At 49.3% G+C, this 21,947-nt stretch overlaps 1 protein-coding gene and 1 non-coding gene across 2 annotated transcripts; both read right to left on the bottom strand.

Annotated features, from left to right (window-relative positions):
* Positions 1 to 9,995: 9,995 nt before the first annotated feature.
* On the bottom strand, positions 9,996 to 19,647 carry LOC119956887 (40S ribosomal protein S17). The gene is made up of 5 exons (XM_038784435.1): positions 19,531 to 19,647; positions 17,634 to 17,785; positions 16,390 to 16,495; positions 14,363 to 14,428; positions 9,996 to 10,117 (listed from the first exon to the last, which is right to left on the bottom strand). The coding sequence occupies exons 1-5, from the start codon at positions 19,531 to 19,533 to the stop codon at positions 10,043 to 10,045; spliced, it is 402 nt and encodes a 133-aa protein (XP_038640363.1). The 5' UTR covers positions 19,534 to 19,647; the 3' UTR covers positions 9,996 to 10,042.
* trnas-gga lies at positions 18,164 to 18,251 on the bottom strand. The gene is given in 2 exon segments: positions 18,164 to 18,199; positions 18,215 to 18,251. It is a non-coding gene; the product is annotated as a tRNA-Ser (tRNA).
* Positions 19,648 to 21,947: the final 2,300 nt, after the last annotated feature.

The following is a 21,947-nucleotide window of genomic DNA, read 5'->3' as shown; positions in this document are numbered from 1 at the left end:
TCAATCCATGCCCTCTAATTATTTGTTTTTTAAAAATATTTTTATTAGGGTATTTGCAAGTTTTTATAATAACAATAACAGCGACATAAACATTGTACAATAAACAGTTCCACCCCCATCACAATCTTCACGCACCCCAACCATAAAGCAACAGATTGCAGTTTGGCATCCACATTCAGTCGGGAAATTGGCCTGTATGACCCGCATTGCTCCGGATCCTTCTCCCCTTTCAGGATCAATGAAATTGAGGCCTGTGACATTGTTGGGGGGAGGACTCCCTTCTCTCTTGCTTCGTTAAATGTCCTCACCAGCAGTGGGCTCAATATCTCGGAAAACCTTATAGAATTCCACCGGGTAGCCGTCCGGCCCTGGGGCCTTGCCCGACCGCATGCCCTCCAGCCCCTTGATTATTTCCTCAATTTCAATTGGGGCTCCCAGCCCTTCCACAAGATCCTCATCTAGCCTCGGGAACCTCAACTGACCCAAAAACTGCCTCATCCCCTCCACCCTTGCCGGGGGTTCCGACTCATATAATTCGCTGTAAAGGTCTTTGAACACCTCATTCAAAATGAAAAATGAAATAAAAATTGCTTCTTGTCACGAGTAGGCTTCAAATGAAGTTACTGTGAAAAGCCCCTAGTCGCCACATTCCGGCGCCTGTTCGGGGAGGCTGGTACGGGGGGGTCATTCACCCCCACTGGGTCCAGGACCATAATCCCACCTCTACTCTTTACTCTCCCTATCTCTCTGGCCACCTCTCTTTATCTGAGCTGGTGCACTAACATTCTGCTAGCCTTATCCCCGTACTCATAAATCGCCCCCCTTGCCTTCCTCAGCTGTTCCATCACCTTCCCTGTAGTCAACAGCCCAAATTTCACCTGTAACCTCCGCCGCTCCCTCAGTAGCCCCGCGTCCGGGGCCTCCGAGTATCTCCTGTCCACCTGGAGTATCTCCTCCACTAACCTATCCCTCTCAGCCCGTTCCATCTTTTCTCTGTGGGCCCGTATCGAGATTAATTCCCCTCTGACCACGGCCTTCAGACCTTCCCAGACCGTCGCTGCGGAGACCTTCCCCGTATCATTTGTTTCTAGCTAATTCTGGATGGACTTGTTCACCCACCCACAGATCGCTTTGTCCGCTAACAACCCCACATCCAGTCTCCACAGCGGGCATTGCCCTCTCTCCACACTAACCCGTAGTTCCACCCAATGTGGGGCATGATCCAACACTGCGATTGCCGAGTATTCTGTATCCACCACCTTCGGTATTAACGCCCTACTCAGAACAAAAAAGTCAATGCGAGAGTATACCTTGTGGACATGTGAGAAAAAAGAAAACTCCTTCGCCCTTGGCTGTGCAAATCTCCATGGGTCTACTCCCCACATCTGTTCCATAAACCCCTTCAATTCCTTTGCCGCGGCCGACCTCCTCCCTGTCCTGGATTTTGACCGGTCCAATTCCAGATCAATGACTGTATTAAAATCTCCCCCCATGATCAGGTTATGTGACTCAATCTGGGATCTCCCCCACCGCCTGCTGACTAGCCATCACTTTTTTAAGCCAGCCTCCAGCTCACGTCCCCGACCTCCTCGGGCATCCGCCGTCCCCGACCTCCAATTTATCCCTGAGTAACAGTTCCTCCCCTGTCAGAAAAGCAGCCCCCCCGCTCCCTCCCCTCTGATAACAGCACTAGAAACCCAACCCCCATCTCAAGCTCCAACTTAACACCTGCTTGCCCCCCACTGTGCTTCCGTGAGTCAGCTGACTTGATAGCTCCCACCCCTGGCACCAAGCAGTCTGTCTCCCCATTGTTCTCTCCCCTCTCCCCCCACTGTGCTTCCGTGAGTCAGCTGACTTGATAGCTCCCACCCCTGGCACCAAGCAGTCTGTCTCCCCATTGTTCTCTCCCCTCTCCCCCCACTGTGCTTCCGTGAGTCAGCTGACTTGATAGCTCCCACCCATGGCACCAAGCAGTCTGTCTCCACATTGTTCTCGCCCCTCTCAGAACATAGAACATAGAACAGTACAGCACAGAACAGGCCCTTCGGCCCTCAATGTTGTGCCGAGCCATGATCACCCTACTCAAACCCACGTATCCACCCTATACCCGTAACCCAACAACCCCCCCCTTAACCTTACTTTTATTAGGACACTACGGGCAATTTAGCATGGCCAATCCACCTAACCCGCACATCTTTGGACTGTGGGAGGAAACCGGAGCACCCGGAGGAAACCCACGCACACACGGGGAGGACGTGCAGACTCCGCACAGACAGTGACCCAGCCGGGAATCGAACCTGGGACCCTGGAGCTGTGAAGCATTTATGCTAACCACCATGCTACCGTGCTGCCCACTTGAACAAACATATTCAAAGCATCACATTCCCCCAAACATCAGAAAAACAAACATCAGAAAAACAAACAAAACGAACATCAGAAAAAACAGCGAAAAAACAACCCCAGAAACCACCCCCCCCCCTCCAACCAGCTCCCAGTAAGACAAAGTTAACTTTAGCCATTGAAACAGCCCCTTATTGCACATCACCTACTTATTCAAACCAGCACAAAAGTGATTTTCAACAAATCGCCACTACAATACTCTCCAAGTATTGCCTCTAGTTCACCTCCAGTCTTTTTTCCTTGATGAAAGTCCAAACATCATCTGGTGTTTCGAAGTAGAAGTCCCGTTCCTCATGTGTGACCCACAGACGGGCTGGGTACAGCATCCCAAACGTCACCCCCTTCTTAAAGCGGGCCGGTTTTGCCCGATTAAACCCAGCTTGCCTCTTGGCCAGATCCACGCCCAGGTCCTGATAAATGCGCAGCTCACAATTCTCCCACTTGCTGCTCCGTTCCTTCTCGGCCCACCGTGTCCCTTGTCCAGGAAACGGTGAAAGCGTACCACCATCGCCCTCGGCGGCTCGTTCGCTCGGGGCTTCTTCGCGAGGGCTCTGTGCGCTCTATCCTCTTCCAGGGGCCGAGGGAACGCCTCAGCCCCCATCAACTTCTCCAACATGTCCGTCACATAAGCCCTCGCATCCAATACCTCACTCAGGGAGGCCGACGATTCTCAGATTCTGCCTCCTGGACCTGTTCTCCAGGTCCTCCAGCTTCTCCTGCATTCTTCTCTGGCATGGGTTCATCATCCCCACCTTGGTCTCCAGCACGGTTATGTATTCCTCGTGCTCGGGCACCTTTTTCTCCACCACCTGGATCGCACATCCGTGGGTCTCCTGATTCTGCCCCACCTGATCAAGCGAAGCCTTGATCAGCTCCAGCGGGTCCTTCTTAAGCTGTGCAAACTCCACACGGATTGCGACCCAGAGCCGGGATCGAACCTGGGACCTCGGCGCAATGAGGCAGCAGGGCTAACCACTGCGCCACCATGCTGTCCGCGATTAGCTTTCCGAACGTCACATCCGACGTCTAATTGTTCCGCTGACCAATAGGAGGAGGCGGGGGCGGTATCTCTGGCGCTGGGGCTGTTGGGGTTCGGGGCCGGTGAAGGACACGGAGAGCGGCCGAGTGACGTTTGTGAGGGGGAATGGGATTGGTGGGTCACGATGCTGGCAGTCAGCAACAGTTCACTAGCTGCTGACACCATCACAGGGAGGAGGAAGTCAGTGATAGCTACATGAGCAGGAATTGCAGCAATTTGTTTGTTCTTCAAACTGAGATCCAAGAAAGCGGCACGAGCAGCAGTCACAGAAAAGGAATTCTGTGCGGTTTTCCCCTGGGACAGGAAAGTGGAATTTAAGCACCAACATGTGAAATCTGTGTGAATCATAGAATTTACAGTGCAGAAGGAGGCCATTCGGCCCATCGGGTCTGCACCAGCCCTTGCAAAGAGCATCCGACTTAAGCCCTCCCTGTAACCCAGTAGCCCCACCCAACATTTTTGGACACTAAGGGCAATTTATCACGGCCAATCCGCCTAACCTGCACATCTTTGGATTGTGGGAGGAAGCCGGAGCACCCGCAGGAAAACCCACGCACACACGGGGAGGACGTGCAGACTCCGCACAGACAGTCACCCTGCTGGGAATTGAACCTGGGACTCTGGAGCTGTGAAGCAACTGTGCTAACCGCTGTGCTACCCCTTGTTTGAAACCTCTGCAATCGTGTCACTATAATGGTGGATTATAATTATCAGTCTTCCCAAATAAAACTCATGAGGCACCATGTGTTGTTTTAAAAACAAGAGAATACCACCCGCATGCATGTCCTCCCGGGCAGTACACAGGCCGAGTGCCCAGCTGGTGTTGGCACGTTCAGTACCATCTCCTCCTGACACCAGCGTGCTGCTCCAGGACCAAATTGGCAGAGCCTTCACGCCAGAAGGGGTGAGAGGTCACGCACCCGTACGTACACTGATGTCACTCGATCCGTGGTTTGGCCGGGAGGCCCTGGAGGAGAGATTTCTCCATTTCATAGTTGCTACCAAACAACAGGAGCATGTGAAGAACTGAAGATGTATCGGTTTGTCTTAAGGAAAAGGGCCCGACACACAAACAAGGCCAGAATCTCACAACTGAATCTGCTGGAGAGCTGCTAAGGGGAGTCCACAGCAGTGCTGGTCACCTCCAGGGCCTCTGATCAAGAACCCATTAAGAAGCTGAAATCGGGGGCAGCACGGTGGCCTAGTGGTTAGCACAACTGCCTCACAGCGCTGAGGTCCCAGGTTCGATCCCGGCCCTGGGTCACTGTCTGTGTGGAGTTTGCACATTCTCCCCGTGTCTGCGTGGGTTTCACCCCCACAACCCAAAGATGTGCAGGATAGGTGGATTGGCCACGCTAAATTGCCCCTTAATTGGAAAAAATTATTGGGTAATCTAAATTTATGAAAAAAAGGGCAGCAGGGTAGCATGGTGGTTAGCATAAATGCTTCACAGCTCCAGGGTCCCAGGTTCGATTCCCGGCTGGGTCACTGTCTGTGTGGAGTCTGCACGTCCTCCCCCTGTGTGCGTGGGTTTCCTCCGGGCGCTCCAGTTTCCTCCCACAGTCCAAAGATGTGCGGGTTAGGTGGATTGGCCATGCTAAATTGCCCGTAGTGTCCTAATAAAAGTAAGGTTAAGGGGGGGGTTGTTGGGTTACGGGTATAGGGTGGATACGTGGGTTGAGTAGGGTGATCATGGCTCGGCACAACATTGAGGGCCGAAGGGCCTGTTCTGTGCTGTACTGTTCTATCTATCTAAGCTGAAATCGGAAATAAAGCAGTATAAAGATGATTTCTTGAGGTATGGCTTTATTAATGGTGCCAATGCAAATCAGGATGCAAAGCCCATGTGTGCTATGTGCAGGGAAGTACTGGCAAATGAAAGATTAAACCCTCAAAACTTCAAGAGCATTTGAACACTAAAAATTGCAAGTTCAAGGACAAACCTCTTGATTTTTTTCAAAGGATGAAGCGAGAACTGATGAATCGAAGAATAAATGATAGTTACAGTTAGAAAAACAATAGGAGCCCATATTTCCTGGTTGGCCACAATGGTTAGCACAGGTGCCTCACAGCACCAGGGACCCAGGTTCTGTGTGGGGTTTGCACGTTCCCCCCGTGTCTGCGTGGGTTTCCTCCCTGTTGCTCCCTTTATTTACAAACCACAAGCAGCGAGTGTTTCTTGTGTTGACCAAATGACCACACACCAGAATGTTGGTTCAAAGGACAGTTTATTATTGAACACAAGACTTATTTCTATGCGCAATGATACACGCGGCTATGCATTAAACTACACCGATCAACTAAGGTGACCTTTACTTAACTTCTGGGTGACCGGCTCTGTGCGGGTAGATAAGGCCTTTATCTGAATCCTCACGTTTGTCGGCTGGAAATCGTCAGGTTCGTCTCAGCTGCGGCTGATCTCTCTCGGGTAGCCAAGTCTTGAACTTGGCTGGTCGTTATGCTGCAGTTGGTGCGGGCACAGGCTGATCCCAAAAGAGATCGATCCCTCGTGCGCAGGGCCTTTTATCCTTCTTCTCTTTCGCCCCCTTTTGGGCAGTGCTAACTCGGGATCCAATGGATCGATAGGGTCTTGATCACTTTGATTGATACCGGCCAATTAGGGGTTGGTACTTTGATGGCTGGGCGGGTCCTAGTCATTATTGTTACAAGTGCGCATGCCTTTCCAAATAAGGGGAGGTGGCGCCGGGGAGTCTGCTACCATTGCTATTCCTTAATTTGAGTCTATTGTCCTGGGGAAATCAGTGATTGACCTTTGACAGGTGCAAGTTTCAGTTCACCCTGGTTTTCCTTTGCTCAATACACAGGGGCAGTGCACTGTCTGTGTCCCGACTTGACCACAATCCCTTTATCCTTTGCGGGCGGCCATTTTAGATGGCCACATCCCAGTCCAAAGATGTACAGGTTAGGTGTATTGGCCATGATCAATTGCACCTTAGTGTCCAAAGGCAAGCTGGGGTTGTGGGCATGGGGCAGGTGAGTGGGATCAGTTAGGGTGCTTGTAGGCTCAATGGGCTGAATTGCCTCCTACTGCACTGTAGGGATTCTACGATTGGGTGTATCCAAGGAGGGGTAGCACATCTTGTAGAAACAAAGGCTGATGGGTTTTACACGATTTAAACAAAAGCAATTTTGAAAAGAGCTATTATTGTTTTTTAATGGACTGGTTCCTTATCTCGATAAGACAGATTCTCCCTGTATCTCACCACCTCCACAACCCAAAAAGATGTGCAGGGTAGGTGGATTGGCCATGTTAAATTGCTGCTTAATTGGGAAACAAAAAATTTGGGTACTTTGAATTTATTTTTAAAAATATCTGAAGGTCAAGTAACACTAGTTCTTGCTGCGTGAAGTCACGAACCTGAGGCTCCACTGATTTCCCATTGATGATGTCCCAACAGCTTCTTCCAAGTTGAGGGGCAGCACAAGTGGCTAGCACTGTGGCTTCACAGCGCCAGGGTCCCAGGTTCGATTCCCCGCTGGGTCACTGTCTGTGCGGAGTCTGCACGTTCTCCCCGTGTCTGCGTGGGTTTCCTCCGGGTGCTGCGGTTTCCTCCCACAGTCCAGACGTGCAGGATAGGTGGATTGGCCATGATACATTGCCTTTAGTGTCCAAAATAGGTTAAGAGGGATTATTGGGTTACGGGGATAGGGTGGAAGTGAGGGCTTAGAACATAGAACATAGAACAGTACAGCACAGAACAGGCCCTTCGGCCCTCGATGTTGTGCCGAGCAATGATCACCCTACTTAAACCTACGTAACCCGTATCCCAACAATCCCCCCATTAACCTTACACTACGGGCAATTTAGAATGGCCAATCCACCTAACCCGCACATCTTTGGACTGTGGGAGGAAACCGGAGCACCCGGAGGAAACCCACGCACACACAGGGAGGACGTGCAGACTCCACACAGACAGTGACCCAGCCGGGAATCGAACCTGGGACCCTGGAGCTGTGAAGCATTGATGCTCACCACCATGCTACCATGAGGCCCCTTGCTACCGTGAGGCTTAAGTGGGTCGCTGCACTCAATGGGCCGAATGGCCTCCTTCTGCACTGTATGCTCTATGAGGAGTTCCCTCTATCTAGAGGCACCCATGCCATTTGCCTCAAGTAGCAATTGTGTGCCAATTGCGATTCTGCCACATTAGCTGTACAAACCTTTCTGATCCCGGTACGCAAGAGCAAGCTGTCCAAAGCCTTTGAGCTCCACAAGCTGTGCACCATGAAATTCAAGGGACCATGTATGAAAGGGGAAAGCGGGCAGCATAATCAAAGACCCCTCCCACCCAGCTTACTCACTCTTCCAACTTCTTCCATTGGGCAGGAGATGCAACAGTCTGAGAACGCGCACGAACAGATTAAAAAACAGCTTCTTCCCTGCTGCTACCAGACTCCTAACCAACCTTCTTATGGACTGACCTCATTAACACTACACCCCTGTACACTTCACCCGTTGCCGGTGTCTATGTAGTTACATTCTGTACCTTGTGTTGCCCTATTATGTATTTTCTTTTATTTTCATGTACTTAATGATCTGTTGAGCTGCTCACAGAAAAATACTTTTCACTGTACCTTGGTACATGTGACAATAAACAAAATCCAATCCAAAGGTTTATCCGGGGGTTCAGACTGCTGCCTACAGGGCTGAGAACCCAGGTTTGATCCGGACCAGAGTCTCTGCGTGAAGTTTGCACATTCTCCCCGTGTCTGCGTGGGTCTCACCCCCACAACCCACAGATGTGCAGGGATTGGCCACACTAATTACAGGCCAGTTAGTCTTACTTCGGTGGTAGGCAAAGTAATGGAAAGGGTACTGAGGGATAGGATTTCTGAGCATCTGGAAAGACACTGCTTGATTAGGGATAGTCAGCACGGATTTGTGAGGGGTAGGTCTTGCCTTACAAGTCTTATTGACTTATTTGAGGAGGTGACCGAGCATGTGGATGAAGGTAAAGCAGTGGATGTAGTGTACATGGATTTTAGTAAGGCATTTGATAAGGTTCCCCATGGTAGGCTTATGCAGAAAGTAAGGAGACATGGGATAGAGGGAAATTTGGCCAGTTGGATAACAAACTGGCTAACCGATAGAAGCCAGAGAGTGGTGGTGGATGGCAAATATTCAGCCTGGAGCCCAGTTACCAGTGGCGTACCGCAGGGATCAGTTCTGGGTCCTCTGCTGTTTGTGATTTTCATTAACGACTTGGATGAGGGAGTTGAAGGGTGGGTCAGTAAATTTGCAGATGATACAAAGATTGGTGGAGTTGTGGATAGTCAGGAGGGCTGTTGTCGGCTGCAGAGACATAGATAGGATGCAGAGCTGGGCTGAGAAGTGGCAGATGGAGTTTAACCCTGACAAGTGTGAGGTTGTCCATTTTGGAAGGACAAATATGAATGCGGAATACAGGGTTAACGGTGGGGTTCTTGGCAATGTAGAGGAGCAGAGAGATCTTGGGGTCTATGTTCATAGATCTTTGAAAGTTGCCACTCAAGTGGTAGAGCTGTGAAGAAGGCCTATGGTGTGCTAGCGTTTATTAGCAGACGGATTGAATTTAAGAGCTGTGAGGTGATGATGCAGCTGTACAAAACCTTGGTACGGCCACATTTGGAGTACTGTGTGCAGTTCTGGTCACCTCATTTTAGGAAGGATGTGGAAGCTTTGGAAAAGGTGCAAAGGAGATTTACCAGGATGTTACCTGAAATGGAGAGTAGGTCTTGCGAGGAAAGGTTGAGGGTGCTAGGCCTTTTCTCATTGGAACGGAGGATGAGGGGCGACTTGATAGAGATTTATAAGATGATCAGGGGAATCGATACAATCAGAGACTTTTTCCCCGAGTGGAACAAACCATTACAAGGGGACATAAATTCAAGGTAAATGGTGGAAGATATAGGGGGGATGTCAGAGGTAGGTTCTTTACCCAGAGAGTAGTGGGGGCATGCAATGCAGTACCTGTGGAAGTAGTTGAGTCGGAAACGTTGGGGACCTTCAAGCGGCTATTGGATAGGTACATGGATTATGGTAGAATAATGGAGTGTAGATTAATTTGTTCTTAAGGGCAGCACGGTAGCATTGTGGATAGCACAATTGCTTCACAGCTCCAAGGTCCCAGGTTCGATTTTGGCTTGGGTCACTGTCTGTGTGGAGTCTGCACATCCTCCCAGTGTGTGTGTGTGGGTTTCCTCCGGGCGCTCCGGTTTCCTCCCACAGTCCAAAGATGTGCAGGTTGGGTGGATTGGCCATGATAAATTGCCCTTAGTGTCCAAAATTCTATGATCTATAATTAACCTAGGACAAAGGTTCGGCACAACATGGTGGGCCGAAGGGCCTGTTCTGTGCTGTATTTCTCTATCTATTCTCTATCTATCCCCTGCGATAGTTCCAGATTTAGAAATAATTCACAAATCACGTAACTGGTTTTGATCGCTGAGCCATCAGTTTACACTTCATGTCAAGCCTATAGAAACCCGCTTCACAGGAACATCCAGTCACCGTGATCAATAAAGTGGAGGATTAATAAAAGGCAAACTAGAAAGGCACTTTTGTCTTTTTTTAATGATAGAACATTGTAGTACAAATAAACTTTAGACTCTCGGATTCCTGAAGGCCATTCCTACCGAAGGCTGTGTGACCTGTAGATTGGACAAGTTGCCAAAGTCCTGCAAAACAGAGGGGGAAACACATTAAGCCCAAGGTGGAGAGAATCCAGACAACAAACAGGTTAGTCCAGCAGCACTTCTGGGCCAGCAAGACAATCTTTAATGGGTCAACAATGCTGCATGACAAGGACTTGAATTCAATGAATTCTGTTGGCGAACAGTTAAAAAAAGACAAGTTATTGCATCGACAATGAAGCTAAAAGACCAATTAATTCTGTCCACTCCAGTCCCAGAGTCAAGCCATTAAGAAATTCCATTCATGGGGATGTGGGCTTCACTGTCGAGGCCAGCATTTGTTGCCCACCCCCAAGAGCAGCCTTCTTGAACCGCCGCAACCCATATAGTGTAGGTAAACCCACAGTGCTGTTAGGGAAGGTGTTGCAGGATTTTAAAAAAATCTTTATTGTCACAAATCGGCTTACATTAACACTGCAATGACGTTATTGTAAAAATCCCCTAGTCGCCACATTCCGGCGCCTGTTCGGGTACACAGAGGGAGAAGTCAGAATGTCCAATTCACCCAACAGCACGTCTTTCAGGACTTGCGGGAGGAACCCGGAGGAAACCCACGCAGACACGGGGAGAACGTGCAGACTCCACACAGATGGTGACCCAAGCCGGGAATTGAACCCAGGACCCTGGCGCCGTGAAGCCACAGTGCTAACCACTGTGTTACTGCGCCGCCCGATTTTGACCCAGCGACAGTTATATACAGGCAAATCCTGTATTTTAGGAAATAGGTCGAGTTAATCCCTTAAGAAAGGATTTTCTTTAAAACAGGTATTATTCACCCCAAATGGACTATCAGACCCTCATTCTGGCATATGAATGTGGACAAATTGGCCAATTATAGAACATAGAACACTCAGTGGAGGAGGCCATTCGGCCCATCGAGTCTGCACCGAACCACTTAAGCCCTCACTTCCACCCTTTCCCCGTAACCCAATAACCCCATCTAAACGTTTTTGGTCACTAAGGGCAATTTATCATGGCCAATCCACCTAACCTGCACGTCTTTGAACTGTGGGAGGAAACCGGAGCACCCGGAGGAAACCCACGCAGAGACGGGGAGAACGTGCAGACTCCACACAGATCCAGCTGGGGAGACACGAGGCGGAGAAGTTAACGGATCTCCTTTCTTCCCCCCCCCCCCCCCATTAAACAATAAATAAAGTAACTTTAAGGGAGTTTAGATCTCAATGTGACTGGCTGCGGGAGCCATGTCTCCGTAGCTGCTGCCGCCCCGGCCCCAAGAATAGCTGTCTCCCAACGTTTTCTCTGCGTGGTCCACCCAGCTCTGCTACTTGTTGAGGGATTTTCTGTTCCATCCCCTCCGACCCATCCCTATTGTCCTCCAGGTTTCCAACAGCGGCGAAGCTGAAACAGTGGGATGCCATGTCTATGGCCTCCTTAAAAGTCAGAACATAGAACATTACAGCGCAGTACAGGCCCTTCGGCCCTCGATGCTGCGCCGACCTGTGAAACCCCTCTAAAGTCCCATCTACACTATTCCCTTATCATCCATATGTCTATCCTATGACCATTTAAATGCCCTTAATGTTGGCGAGTTGCAGGCAGGGCATTCCACGCCCTTACTACTCTCCGAGTAAAGAACCTGCCTCTGACATCTGTCCTATATCCATCTCCCCTCAATTTAAAGCTATGTCCCCTCGTGCTGGACATCATCATCCGAGGAAAAAGGCTCTCACTGTCCATCCTATCTAATCCTCTGATCATCTTGTATGCCTCAATTAAGTCACCTCTTAACCTTCTTCTCTCTAACGAAAACAGCCTCAAGTCCCTCAGCCTTCCCTCATAAGATCTTCCCTCCATACCAGGCAACATCCTGGTAAATCTCCTCTGCACCCTTTCCAATGCTTCCACATCCATCCTATAATGTGCCGACCAGAACTGCACACAATGCTCCAAATGCGGCCGCACCAGAGTTTTGTACAGCTGCAACATGACCTCATGGCTCTGAAACTCAATCCCTTTACCAATAAAAGCTAACACACCGTACGCCTTCTTAACAACCCTATCAACCTGGGTGGCAACTTTCAGGGATCTGTGTACATGGACACCGAGATCTCTCTGCTCATCCACACTACCAAGAATCTTACCATTAGCCCAGTACTGTCTTCCTGTTATTCCTTAAAAGTCAGCTCTCTGTTTTTTCTTCTGGTAAAATGGTACCAAATAAATCCAGGATTTGCCTGTATTTTAAAGTCAGGGTATCAGGCAGCACAATGGGGCGGTGGTTAATGCTGCCTCACAGCACCAAGTTCGATCCCAACCCCAGATCACTGTCAATGTGGAGTTTGCACCTTCTCCCCGCATCTGCGTGGGTCTCACCCCCACAACCCGAAAGGATGTGCAAGGTAGGTGATTGGCCGTACTAAATTGCCCCTTAATTGGAAAAAAAAATTGGATACTCTAATTTAAAAAATATATATTTTTGAGTACCCAATTCATTGTTTCCTATTAAGGGGCAAGTTAGCATGGCCAATCCACCTACCCTGCACATCTTTGGGTTGTGGGGGCGGAACCCACGCAGACACAAGGAGAATGTACAAAGTCCACACGGACAGTGACCTGGGACCTCAGCACCGTGAGGCAGCAGGGCTAAGCCACTGCTCCACACCAATTTTTAAAAAAAGTCAGGATGGTGAGTGGCTTGGAGGGGAACTTGCAGGGGGTGGTATCCCCGTGTATCTGCTGACTTTATCCTTCTAGATGGTAGTGGTCGTGGGTTTGGAAGATGCTGCCGAAGGAACCTTGGTGAGTTGCTGCAGTGCATCTTGTAGATGGTGCACACGGCTGCCACTGTTGGTGGAGTGATTGAACGTTTGTGGTGGATTGGACGGCAGCAGTAAATTTTGATCTTGGGGTTTCTGTGCACACTGTCCATCTGACATGGAAGCAATTTTACAAAACCCAGCGTTTGGCTGAAAGTAGGTCCTAAAAACTACTGGTGAATTCTTAGTCCAGAATCAAATGTAGTCTTAATCCAAGCTGCAATGCAACCAGGAGATCCTTGATGGGTAAAGTTACGTGATGTTGGTAATGCCTCCATTTGAGGGAGTCGGAGTGAGATGGTGGAGCTTGCACAACAGGATTGAGCTACAGTGGAAGTAAGGCTTGTGCATCCATCCTGGGATTAGATTTGGAAACGCAAATCAATCGCCAAAATCTTGACCAAGCCTGCCTTACTTCACCGTCTATCTGCATCCCAACTTGGGACTGGTTCGATACTGGACCACGTGCACTCGCCCTAGATGACTCTCAAACGTGGCTAGTTCTGCCAGTGTATGCACTCTGAAAACTAATCAATCGTCCATCAACTTACAGCGGGAAGTCACAGACACCATCAAAGATAAGAAAACAGTAGACGTTAAAGCTTATGGGGTGTCAGGTATTGTGTGGGGTGGGGTGTCGATAAAGAGATGGGCAAACAGGATAGAAAATGGGCTAATCTCAGGACAGATGCCTTTTTATAACATCTTCCCACCTGGAAAAGTCTCACTGTTTTGGGAAGCAAGCTGGACCACAATGGGCAGCACAACGCCAGGAATTTGGGTTCAATTCTAGCCTTGGATGACTGTCCGTGTCGAGTTTATACTTTCTCCCCCTGTCTACGTGGGTTTCCTCCGGGTTCTCCAGTTTCCTCCCACAGTCCAAAGATGTGCAGGTTAGAAGGGGTTATGGAGATAAGGGGGTGAGTGGGCCTAGGTAGGGGGTCGGTGCAGAGTCAATGGGCTGAATGACCTCCTTCTGCATTGTAGGGATACTATGGATCACCGCCTTTTAATGAAAGTGTCCGTATTCCGATCATAACTACAATAATCTCCCAGTATTGCTGGACTGAAGCACGATTGTTATAATATAAAAGCGTTCAGTTTCATTGTAAAATCTCGGTGAGACAAAAAGAGTTTATGTTCGGCATGTACAAGATCTGTCAAACGGCAGACTGGTTCTGGGTGCACGAGCACCACGTTAATGTGCTACACTGCAGTGACATGATTGGACACACATCAAAAGACAAACGGTAGCATCATGGACTACTCAGCTTCCCCCTCTCCACCTAACTGGGGAAAAACTGAAGTCGCACAGATATGGAACAACCCCCCCCCACCCCACAAGAATGATACAGCAGTCAGCACGCCCTCACGTCACAACCTCCGAGAGCGTTTAAACAACGAGGACACATTTTGAACCTGGCGAGACCGCAACCTCCCCGTCACTCACCAGCAGCTTCAGCATCTCCTTGGTGTCTGGGTCCACCTCAATCATCTCCTGATCCAGAGCGGAAACCTGGAAAACACACACAGAGACAGAGTTCAGCGAAGGGAGCAGCCACTTCCCTCGGCCACACCACGGAGCACAATCTCCAATGATGAGTCCTCAGCGTGCAGCTCGGCTCAGTCGGTGAGCGCAAACGCCAGAGTTTCTGGGCTCAGGCCCCACCGCTGAGTCATGCGCACATACTTCAGATGAAGCTTGAAGCCATGGCCTGAAATGGCAGCTCAAGCTCAGATAAACCGGACCATGGCACAACTGAAAAACGGGGGGGGGGGGGGGGGGGGGGGGGGGGGGTGTCACCATCCAGTCACTGACTTGGACCTTGGCAATGGGATCTTCCTGTGCCCCATTCACCAAGAGAACCAGTAACTGCACTACAAAGCAAGTGACTGAACACAAATATCAATCACAAAAGCCGTTTCAATAGCACGTAGGTGTGGAAGGAACTATACGAGTTCTTTCTTCCAGGGATACCTGGTTGTGAAGTAATCCCATCGACCAGAGTCACTGAAAACACTTTCCACATCAGCTCACTGCCCCAGGAAAGTAACGGGCAAATCGGATTAAGTTTCGAGTCACTGGTAACGGCAACAGGACCGGAATCCAGTCAGACTTCAACCAATTATAATGACTCAACTATTGGAAACCCTTACCAAAGATGAACAATTGACACATTCCCAATGTACAAGATCAAACTGGCCAATAAAGTTGTAAATACAAAACAAACATTTAGTTTAAATCAATAATGTACAAAGCACAATGTCTGGAGATAAATTAACCAGCATGTCAGATTTAGCAGTTCCACGTGTACTGTATTGTGGCGGACACATCATTATCAATGAAGTCAGAGGTAAAGTGGGATCGAGCGAATATATTTCGAGAGGCCAGACCAGACCTTCAGAGTCCAAAAGTCCTGGAACAGTGCTAAAGATTTACTCGGTGTTTCCTGTCAAGAGCTCGCAATCGAGTAGCGTTGTGTGCTGCTGTTTCTCTTCCCCCCCCCCCCCCACCTCCTCCTTATTTGTTCCTGGGGGTGTGGACATCTCTGGCTGGGCCAGCATTCATTACCCATCCCTGAGGGCATTTAAGAGTCAACCACGTTGTTGTGGGTCTGGAGTCACATGTAGGCCAGACCAGGTAAGGACGGCAGATTTCCTGACATTAGTGAACCAGATGGGCTTTTACGACAATTGACGATCGGTTTCATGGTCATCATTCGACTTTTAATTCCAGACTTTTACTGAATTCAACATTTATTGAATTGGAACAACACCATAAAGCTTTGGACACTGCCTGCACTGGAACGGCCCACAAGGCCGGGAAAACCACTCCGCATCATGAAAAAGCAAACATATATATCACACAATTGACAGAGACAAATGGTAACTATTTGGGTTGCGATCATGTTGAGACGCCGCCTGTACTTTATTAGTGGAGATCATGTGTACTTAACCAACAAACACTTGTTCAACTCAGGCCCGAAACGAGGGAGACTTCTCGACCATCAACTGGAGGCTCCAGCAGACCTGGAACAGGCAGAGTCCAACCTCAAACTGTCTTGAATAGGCAGCTGAAAGAGGCCACGCAACTGAAGGGAGTGGGCATACGGAGGAGCAATATATTGTGCAGCCCCAAGATGAAGGACAGCTGTCTCAATTCATTCTTCGTGCTATAACTGCCTTCCAGAAGATGCTGCCGCATCAGTGGGCTGATAAATCTGGCAGCATGAGCTCAAATGGAGCTGAAGGATCTTCTAAATCGGAATCTAAATTGCGATCCAAGCTCAGAAGCAGAACGATTCACTTTATTCCAAATCTTTTGACAACTACCCCGGCCATTTATTCCAGGATTTTGTCTATCTTCAAAGATTCCCAATCTTGCTACTTCAATACAAAGCCCAGGTCCCCAAAACATTCACAAGGTGACATCGGGGCTTATTAAACGCAGCAGTGAGAGATTGAAGAGAAACTCACCTCTGGGACATAGTTATCCCTCCGCTCCCGCTCTTCTTCCTGCAGTTTGATGGAGATGCCTCTGACAGGCCCACGCTGAATTCGCTTCATTAAATGTGTCACATACCTGGGAAAATTAAACACCAGTTATTGGACATTTTCATCGCTGTATCCAACTCTCTACTCACGCAGGGTTAGGTGGTAGCAAGCTACTAGATGAATTGACACCGGCTTCCAACCAAGCTGCCCATTCTAATTTGCGGATGTCTCAAGCTCTAACAGTAAGGAGAGAGCCCCTCTTCCAGCCGGCAAACAAACTGGATATCCATAGTATATTTTGAATTTCAGACTGGTTCTCGTTTATTCCCCCACAATGTCTCATGCCCACACAACATGGCCACCAATACCCATCTGCACATGCGCACTTGCATAGAAATCCACTGATATCACAGATTGGACCCAGCAGCAGCAACACAGCCTTGGTTAGAAGCACTGGAAAGTTAAACCAGGCACGACTATCTTCAAAATGACCTGCTTCATACATCCACCCCATCCCAACACAGGACCCATAGCTGAATCATTTTCCAGAATGCATTGCATTCACACATTAACAGCAACCATTTTGAACTATTATCAGAAGGCACCCATGGTGGCACAGCTGCACAGCGGTTAACACTGTTGCATCACAGCACCAGGGACCTGGTTTCGATTCCCGATTTGGGTCACTGTCTGTGCAGAGTGCACGTTCTCCCCATGTCTGCGTGTGTTTTCTCCGGGTGCTCCGGTTACCTCCCACAAGTCCTGAAAGACGCACTTGTTAGGAGAATTAAGACATTCTGAATTCTCCCTCTGTGTTCCCGAACAGGTGCCGGAGTGTGGCGACCAGGGGCTTTTCACAGTAACTTCATTGCAGTGTTAATGTAAGCCGACTTGTGACAATAATAAAGATCATCATTGTAACAAGAACATAGAACAGTACAGCACAGAACAGGCCCTTCAGCCCTCGATGTCCCCCCCCCCCCCCCCCCCCCCCCCCCCCCCAAACCGTACGTTTTTAGGACACTACAGGCAATTTAGCATGGCCAATCCACCTAACCCGCACATCTTTGGACTGTGGGAGGAAACCGGAGCACCCGGAGGAAACCCACGCACACACGTGGAGGACGTGCAGACTCCGCACAGACAGTGACCCAGCCGGGAACCGAACCAAAGCACCCATTCAACACCACAGCTTGATACAGCTGGGGTGAATTAAGATTTCTTACCCTGCAATTTTGTTGCGAAGTTTCTTGCTGGGGATGATGGCAATCTCCTCGCAGACCCTCTTGTTGGTGTGGAAGTCATTGCCGAGGCGGGTGTAATACTTTTCGATGATCACTCGGGCGGCCTTCTTGACCGTCTTAGTCCTGACACGACCCTGAGCAGAAGAGAGACAGAGTTATAAACAGCAGCACTCGTCCTGCAATTGTGCTAATCCAACTGCAACCCAAAAGCAGGTTATGGAATGGGAACGATTCACAAATCTTTCCTGCATTACAGTCCCAGGGCTAATAGAGCCGTATACATATGGTCTCTTCCCCCAAAGCCCCAACATCTATTCAACAGCTATAATCCGAAGACATTGAAATGAAAAATGAAAATCGCTTATTGTCACGAGTAGGCTTCAATGAAGTTACTGTGAAAAGCCCCTAGTCGCCACATTCCGGCGCCTGTCCGGGGAGGCTGGTATGGGAATTGAACCGTGCTGCTGGCCTGCTTGAAAAGCCAGCAATTTAGCCAAGTGAGCTAAACCAGCCCCTTCAAGCCGGAATTGAACCAGCGACCTAAGGATGTCCGTTTTAATCATCTCCAGTCCTCCGCTCTACCAGCTGAGCTATCGGAGAGGCCACTTTGGCTTCCTCAAAGGAGTTGGGCAACAGAGCACTAAATATATGACCCACCCATCACCACCCTGATTTTCATACTGAACACCCTTTGGATAAGAGTCGCAGGAGACATTGTGTCCCGAGGTATGTCAATAGCAACAGTAGGCCATTCAGCCCCTCAACCCTGTCCTGCCACTCAATTAGATCATGGCTGATGCTGTGGCCTATCAAGCACCTGCCTTTGGCCCATATCCCTTAATATTTTTACTTAACAAAAATCTTGGACTTAAAATTAACAACTGTTCCAGCTTCAACTGCTGTTTGTGGGAGAGATTTCCCAACCTCTAAGACCCTTTGAGTGAAGAGGTTCTTTCTAGCATCTCTCCTGAATGGTCTGGACCATGTCCCCTAGTTTTAGAATCTCCAGCCAGTGGAAATCTTTATCCACCATGCCTTTCCATGGTAAGGTCTTTAACACCACGATCAGAGATCACCCCCTGGCCTTCTAAATTCTAGCGAAAACCGGTCTAATGAGTATTCTGCCCCCATTCTGTAATTCAGCACAGTATAAAAAAACAGAAAGAGGCCTTTTGGCCCATCACACTAGTAAGAAGTCTTACAACCTCCGAAAGCTAGTGTTTGAAACAAACATGTTGGACTTTAACCTGGTATTGTAAGACTTCTTACTGTGCTCACCCCAGTCCAACGCCAGCATCTTCACATCATCACACTAGCGCCAGCCTTTTGAAAGGGCTATCCACTCCAGTTTGTCCCACACAGCCGCAAGCGTCTCCTTTCTCCAATACACTCACCCTCCTCTTTCAGGGAAATCAGACCAACTGCGCAGCATTTGAAAATGAAACACCTTCCCCTCTGCTGCAGGTTTATTTCACACCTGGATGTTGCCCAGGGAAACAGTTCCTCCTCCAATAAACCTCTCACCAAATCCCTGCTGCAGGGAGAGATCCAGCTTGCCCACAGGGGAGCAGCATGGGCATTTAAAGCTGCTCCAAGTGGGGGCATTTAAAGCTGCTCCAAGTGGGGGGCATTTAAAGCTGGGACCCAGAGCCCAAAGGCCTAAAACCTCCACCCCCTCCATTTCCAGCCATCTCCTGTCCCCAGCGACGGGAAGGCTCGGTGGTCACAGCCCCATCCTCCCATCTCCCGCCTAATATCGGCGGATAAAGATGACCGGGCGAGTTATCGGTCCGCCCGCGCCGCCGCGGAGAGCCGGGGCGGCCGCTGAGCGGGCGGATGGCAGCGGATTGTCCCCCGAGTACGGGCGCAGCGAACCCACCATCTTGGATGCCGACCTGGGAAAGAGAGCGGTGGCTGCTGGGAGCGGCTCTATGAGGACCCCACCAGGCCCCGGCTGCCCGGCGCACTGCCTGATTCCAACTCCCAACCAGCTGCAGTCAAGCTAACTCTCTGCCTGTCACCAGCAATGACCATTCCCCAAAGCCCCAAACCCCTGCAGAAGAGTTCCACGGTTCACAAATAATATTATTTGTTTTTTTTAACATAAATTGAGTACCCATGTGGTGAATGTATTACGGCAACCATTCACCACTGTATTACATGACATGACATTGTTCTATGTTGATGCCCTTGTGGGCTTCACCTATGGACCACTGTATAACATTACATTGCACTGTATCATGTTGGTGTCCTGTGGGCTCCGCCCCTCAGGGGTGGTATATAGATCTGCTGCCCTGCAGGCAGCTCTCAGTACAGAGCAGTCGCAGGCAGGCACAGTTCTAGCTGACTAAAACCACTTTTAAAAAAAATAAATTTAGAGTACCCAATTATTTTTTCCAATTAAGGGGCAATTTAGAGTGTTCAATCTACCTATCCTGCACATCTTTGGGTTGTGGGGTGAAACCCACGCAGACACGGGGAGAATGTGCAAACTCCACACAGACAGTGACCCAGGGCCGGGATTCGAACCCGGGTCCTCAGCGCCATAGGCAGCAATGATAACCACTGTGCCACCGTGCTGCCCATTAAAACCACTGTTAACTTCAACTTTCCGTCTCGTGTGAATTGATGGGCGCATCAACCCAATTCATTTTTTCCAATTAAGGAGCAATCCTGCTAACCTGAACATCTTTGAGTTGTGGAGGCGAAACCCACGCAAACACGGGGAGAATGTGCAAACTGCACACGGACAGTGACCCAGAGCCAGGATCAAACCTGGAACCTCGGCACCGTGAGGCAACAATGCTAACCCCTGCGCCACTGTGCTGCCCCTAATTTAGTTTTTAAAATGAATTTAAAGTGCCCAATTGTTTTTCCCAATTAAGGAGCGATGTAGAATGGCTAATCCGCCGACCCTGCACCACGTTTTGGGTAGTGGGGGCGTAACCCACGCAGACACGGGGAGACTGCAATCAGTAGCTAGTGGTGTCCCTCAGGGATCAGTGTTGGGCCCACAATTGTTCACAATTTACATTGATGATTTGGAGTTGGGGACCAAGGGCAATGTGTCCAAGTTTGCAGACGCACTAAGGTGAGTGGTAAAGCAAAAAGTGCAGAGGATACCAGAGGTCTGCAGAGGGATTTGGATAGGTTAAGTGAATGGGCTCGGGTCTGGCAGATGGAATACAATGTTGACAAATGTGAGGTTATCCATTTTGGTAGGAATAACAGCAAAAGGGATTATTATTTAAATGATTGTTATAACCTGCCTGCTTACCACTGGCTGGGTACTAATGGCAATCCCACAATCCTTTGGGAGTATGAGCTTCCCCAATGAGGAGGGCGGAGAAATCATTAGCAGGTTCACTGCACAAATACAGCTGGCCAGTTTGGAACCGGCTAGAGGAGAGTGAGCAGCAAGAGGGATGGAGTTTAAGACTAGGGAGGTCATGCTGCAATTGTATAAGGTGTTAGTGAGGCCACAGCTGGAGTATTGTGTTCAGCTTTGGTCTCCTTACTTGAGAAAGGATGTGCTGGCACTGGAGGGTGTGCAGAGGAGATTCACGAGGTTAATCCCAGAGCTGAAGGGGTTGGATTACGAGGAGGGGTTGGGTAGACTGGGACTGTACTTGTTGGAATTTAGAAGGATGAGGCGGGATCTTATAGAAACATTAAAAATTATGAAGGGAATAGATAGGATAGATGCGGGCAAGTTGTTTCCACTGGCGGGGGAAAGCAGAACTAGGGGGCATAGCCTCAAAATAAGGGGAAGTAGATTTAGGACTGAGTTTAGGAGGAACTTATTCACCCAAAGGGTTGTGAATCTATGGAATTCCTTGCCCATTGAAGCAGTTGAGGCTTCTTCATTAAATGTTTTTAAGATGAAGATCGCTAGTTTTTTGAAGAATAAAGGGATAAAGGGTTATGGTGTTCGGGCTGGAAAGTGGAGCTGAGTCCACAAAAGATCAGCCATGATCTCATTGAATGGCGGAGCAGGCCCAAGGGGCCAGATGGCCTACTCCTGCTCCTAGTTCTTATGACTGCAAACCCCACCCCAAACCGGACAGTGACCCGGGGCCGGCATCGAACCCAGGCCTCGGTGCCATGAGGCAGCAGTGCTAACCACAGCGTCGCCATGCCACCAGGATTATTTAGTTTTGCAGCCAATTAGCAATTAAGAACAGGCACCACTTGACTTGCATCCCAGCACTTTTCCACAGCCCCAGTGAAGTACGTTTGGAAGGGCAGCCCTGTTGTCGTGCACGGAATGAGGCAGCTAATTTGCGCACAGCAAGA

This window comes from Scyliorhinus canicula, chromosome 24, assembly GCF_902713615.1.
Source record: "Scyliorhinus canicula chromosome 24, sScyCan1.1, whole genome shotgun sequence".
In the NCBI taxonomy this organism is placed as follows: domain Eukaryota; kingdom Metazoa; phylum Chordata; class Chondrichthyes; order Carcharhiniformes; family Scyliorhinidae; genus Scyliorhinus; species Scyliorhinus canicula.
Note: the sequence above shows the minus strand (reverse complement) of the source record. Positions and strands in the feature narration are given on the sequence as shown.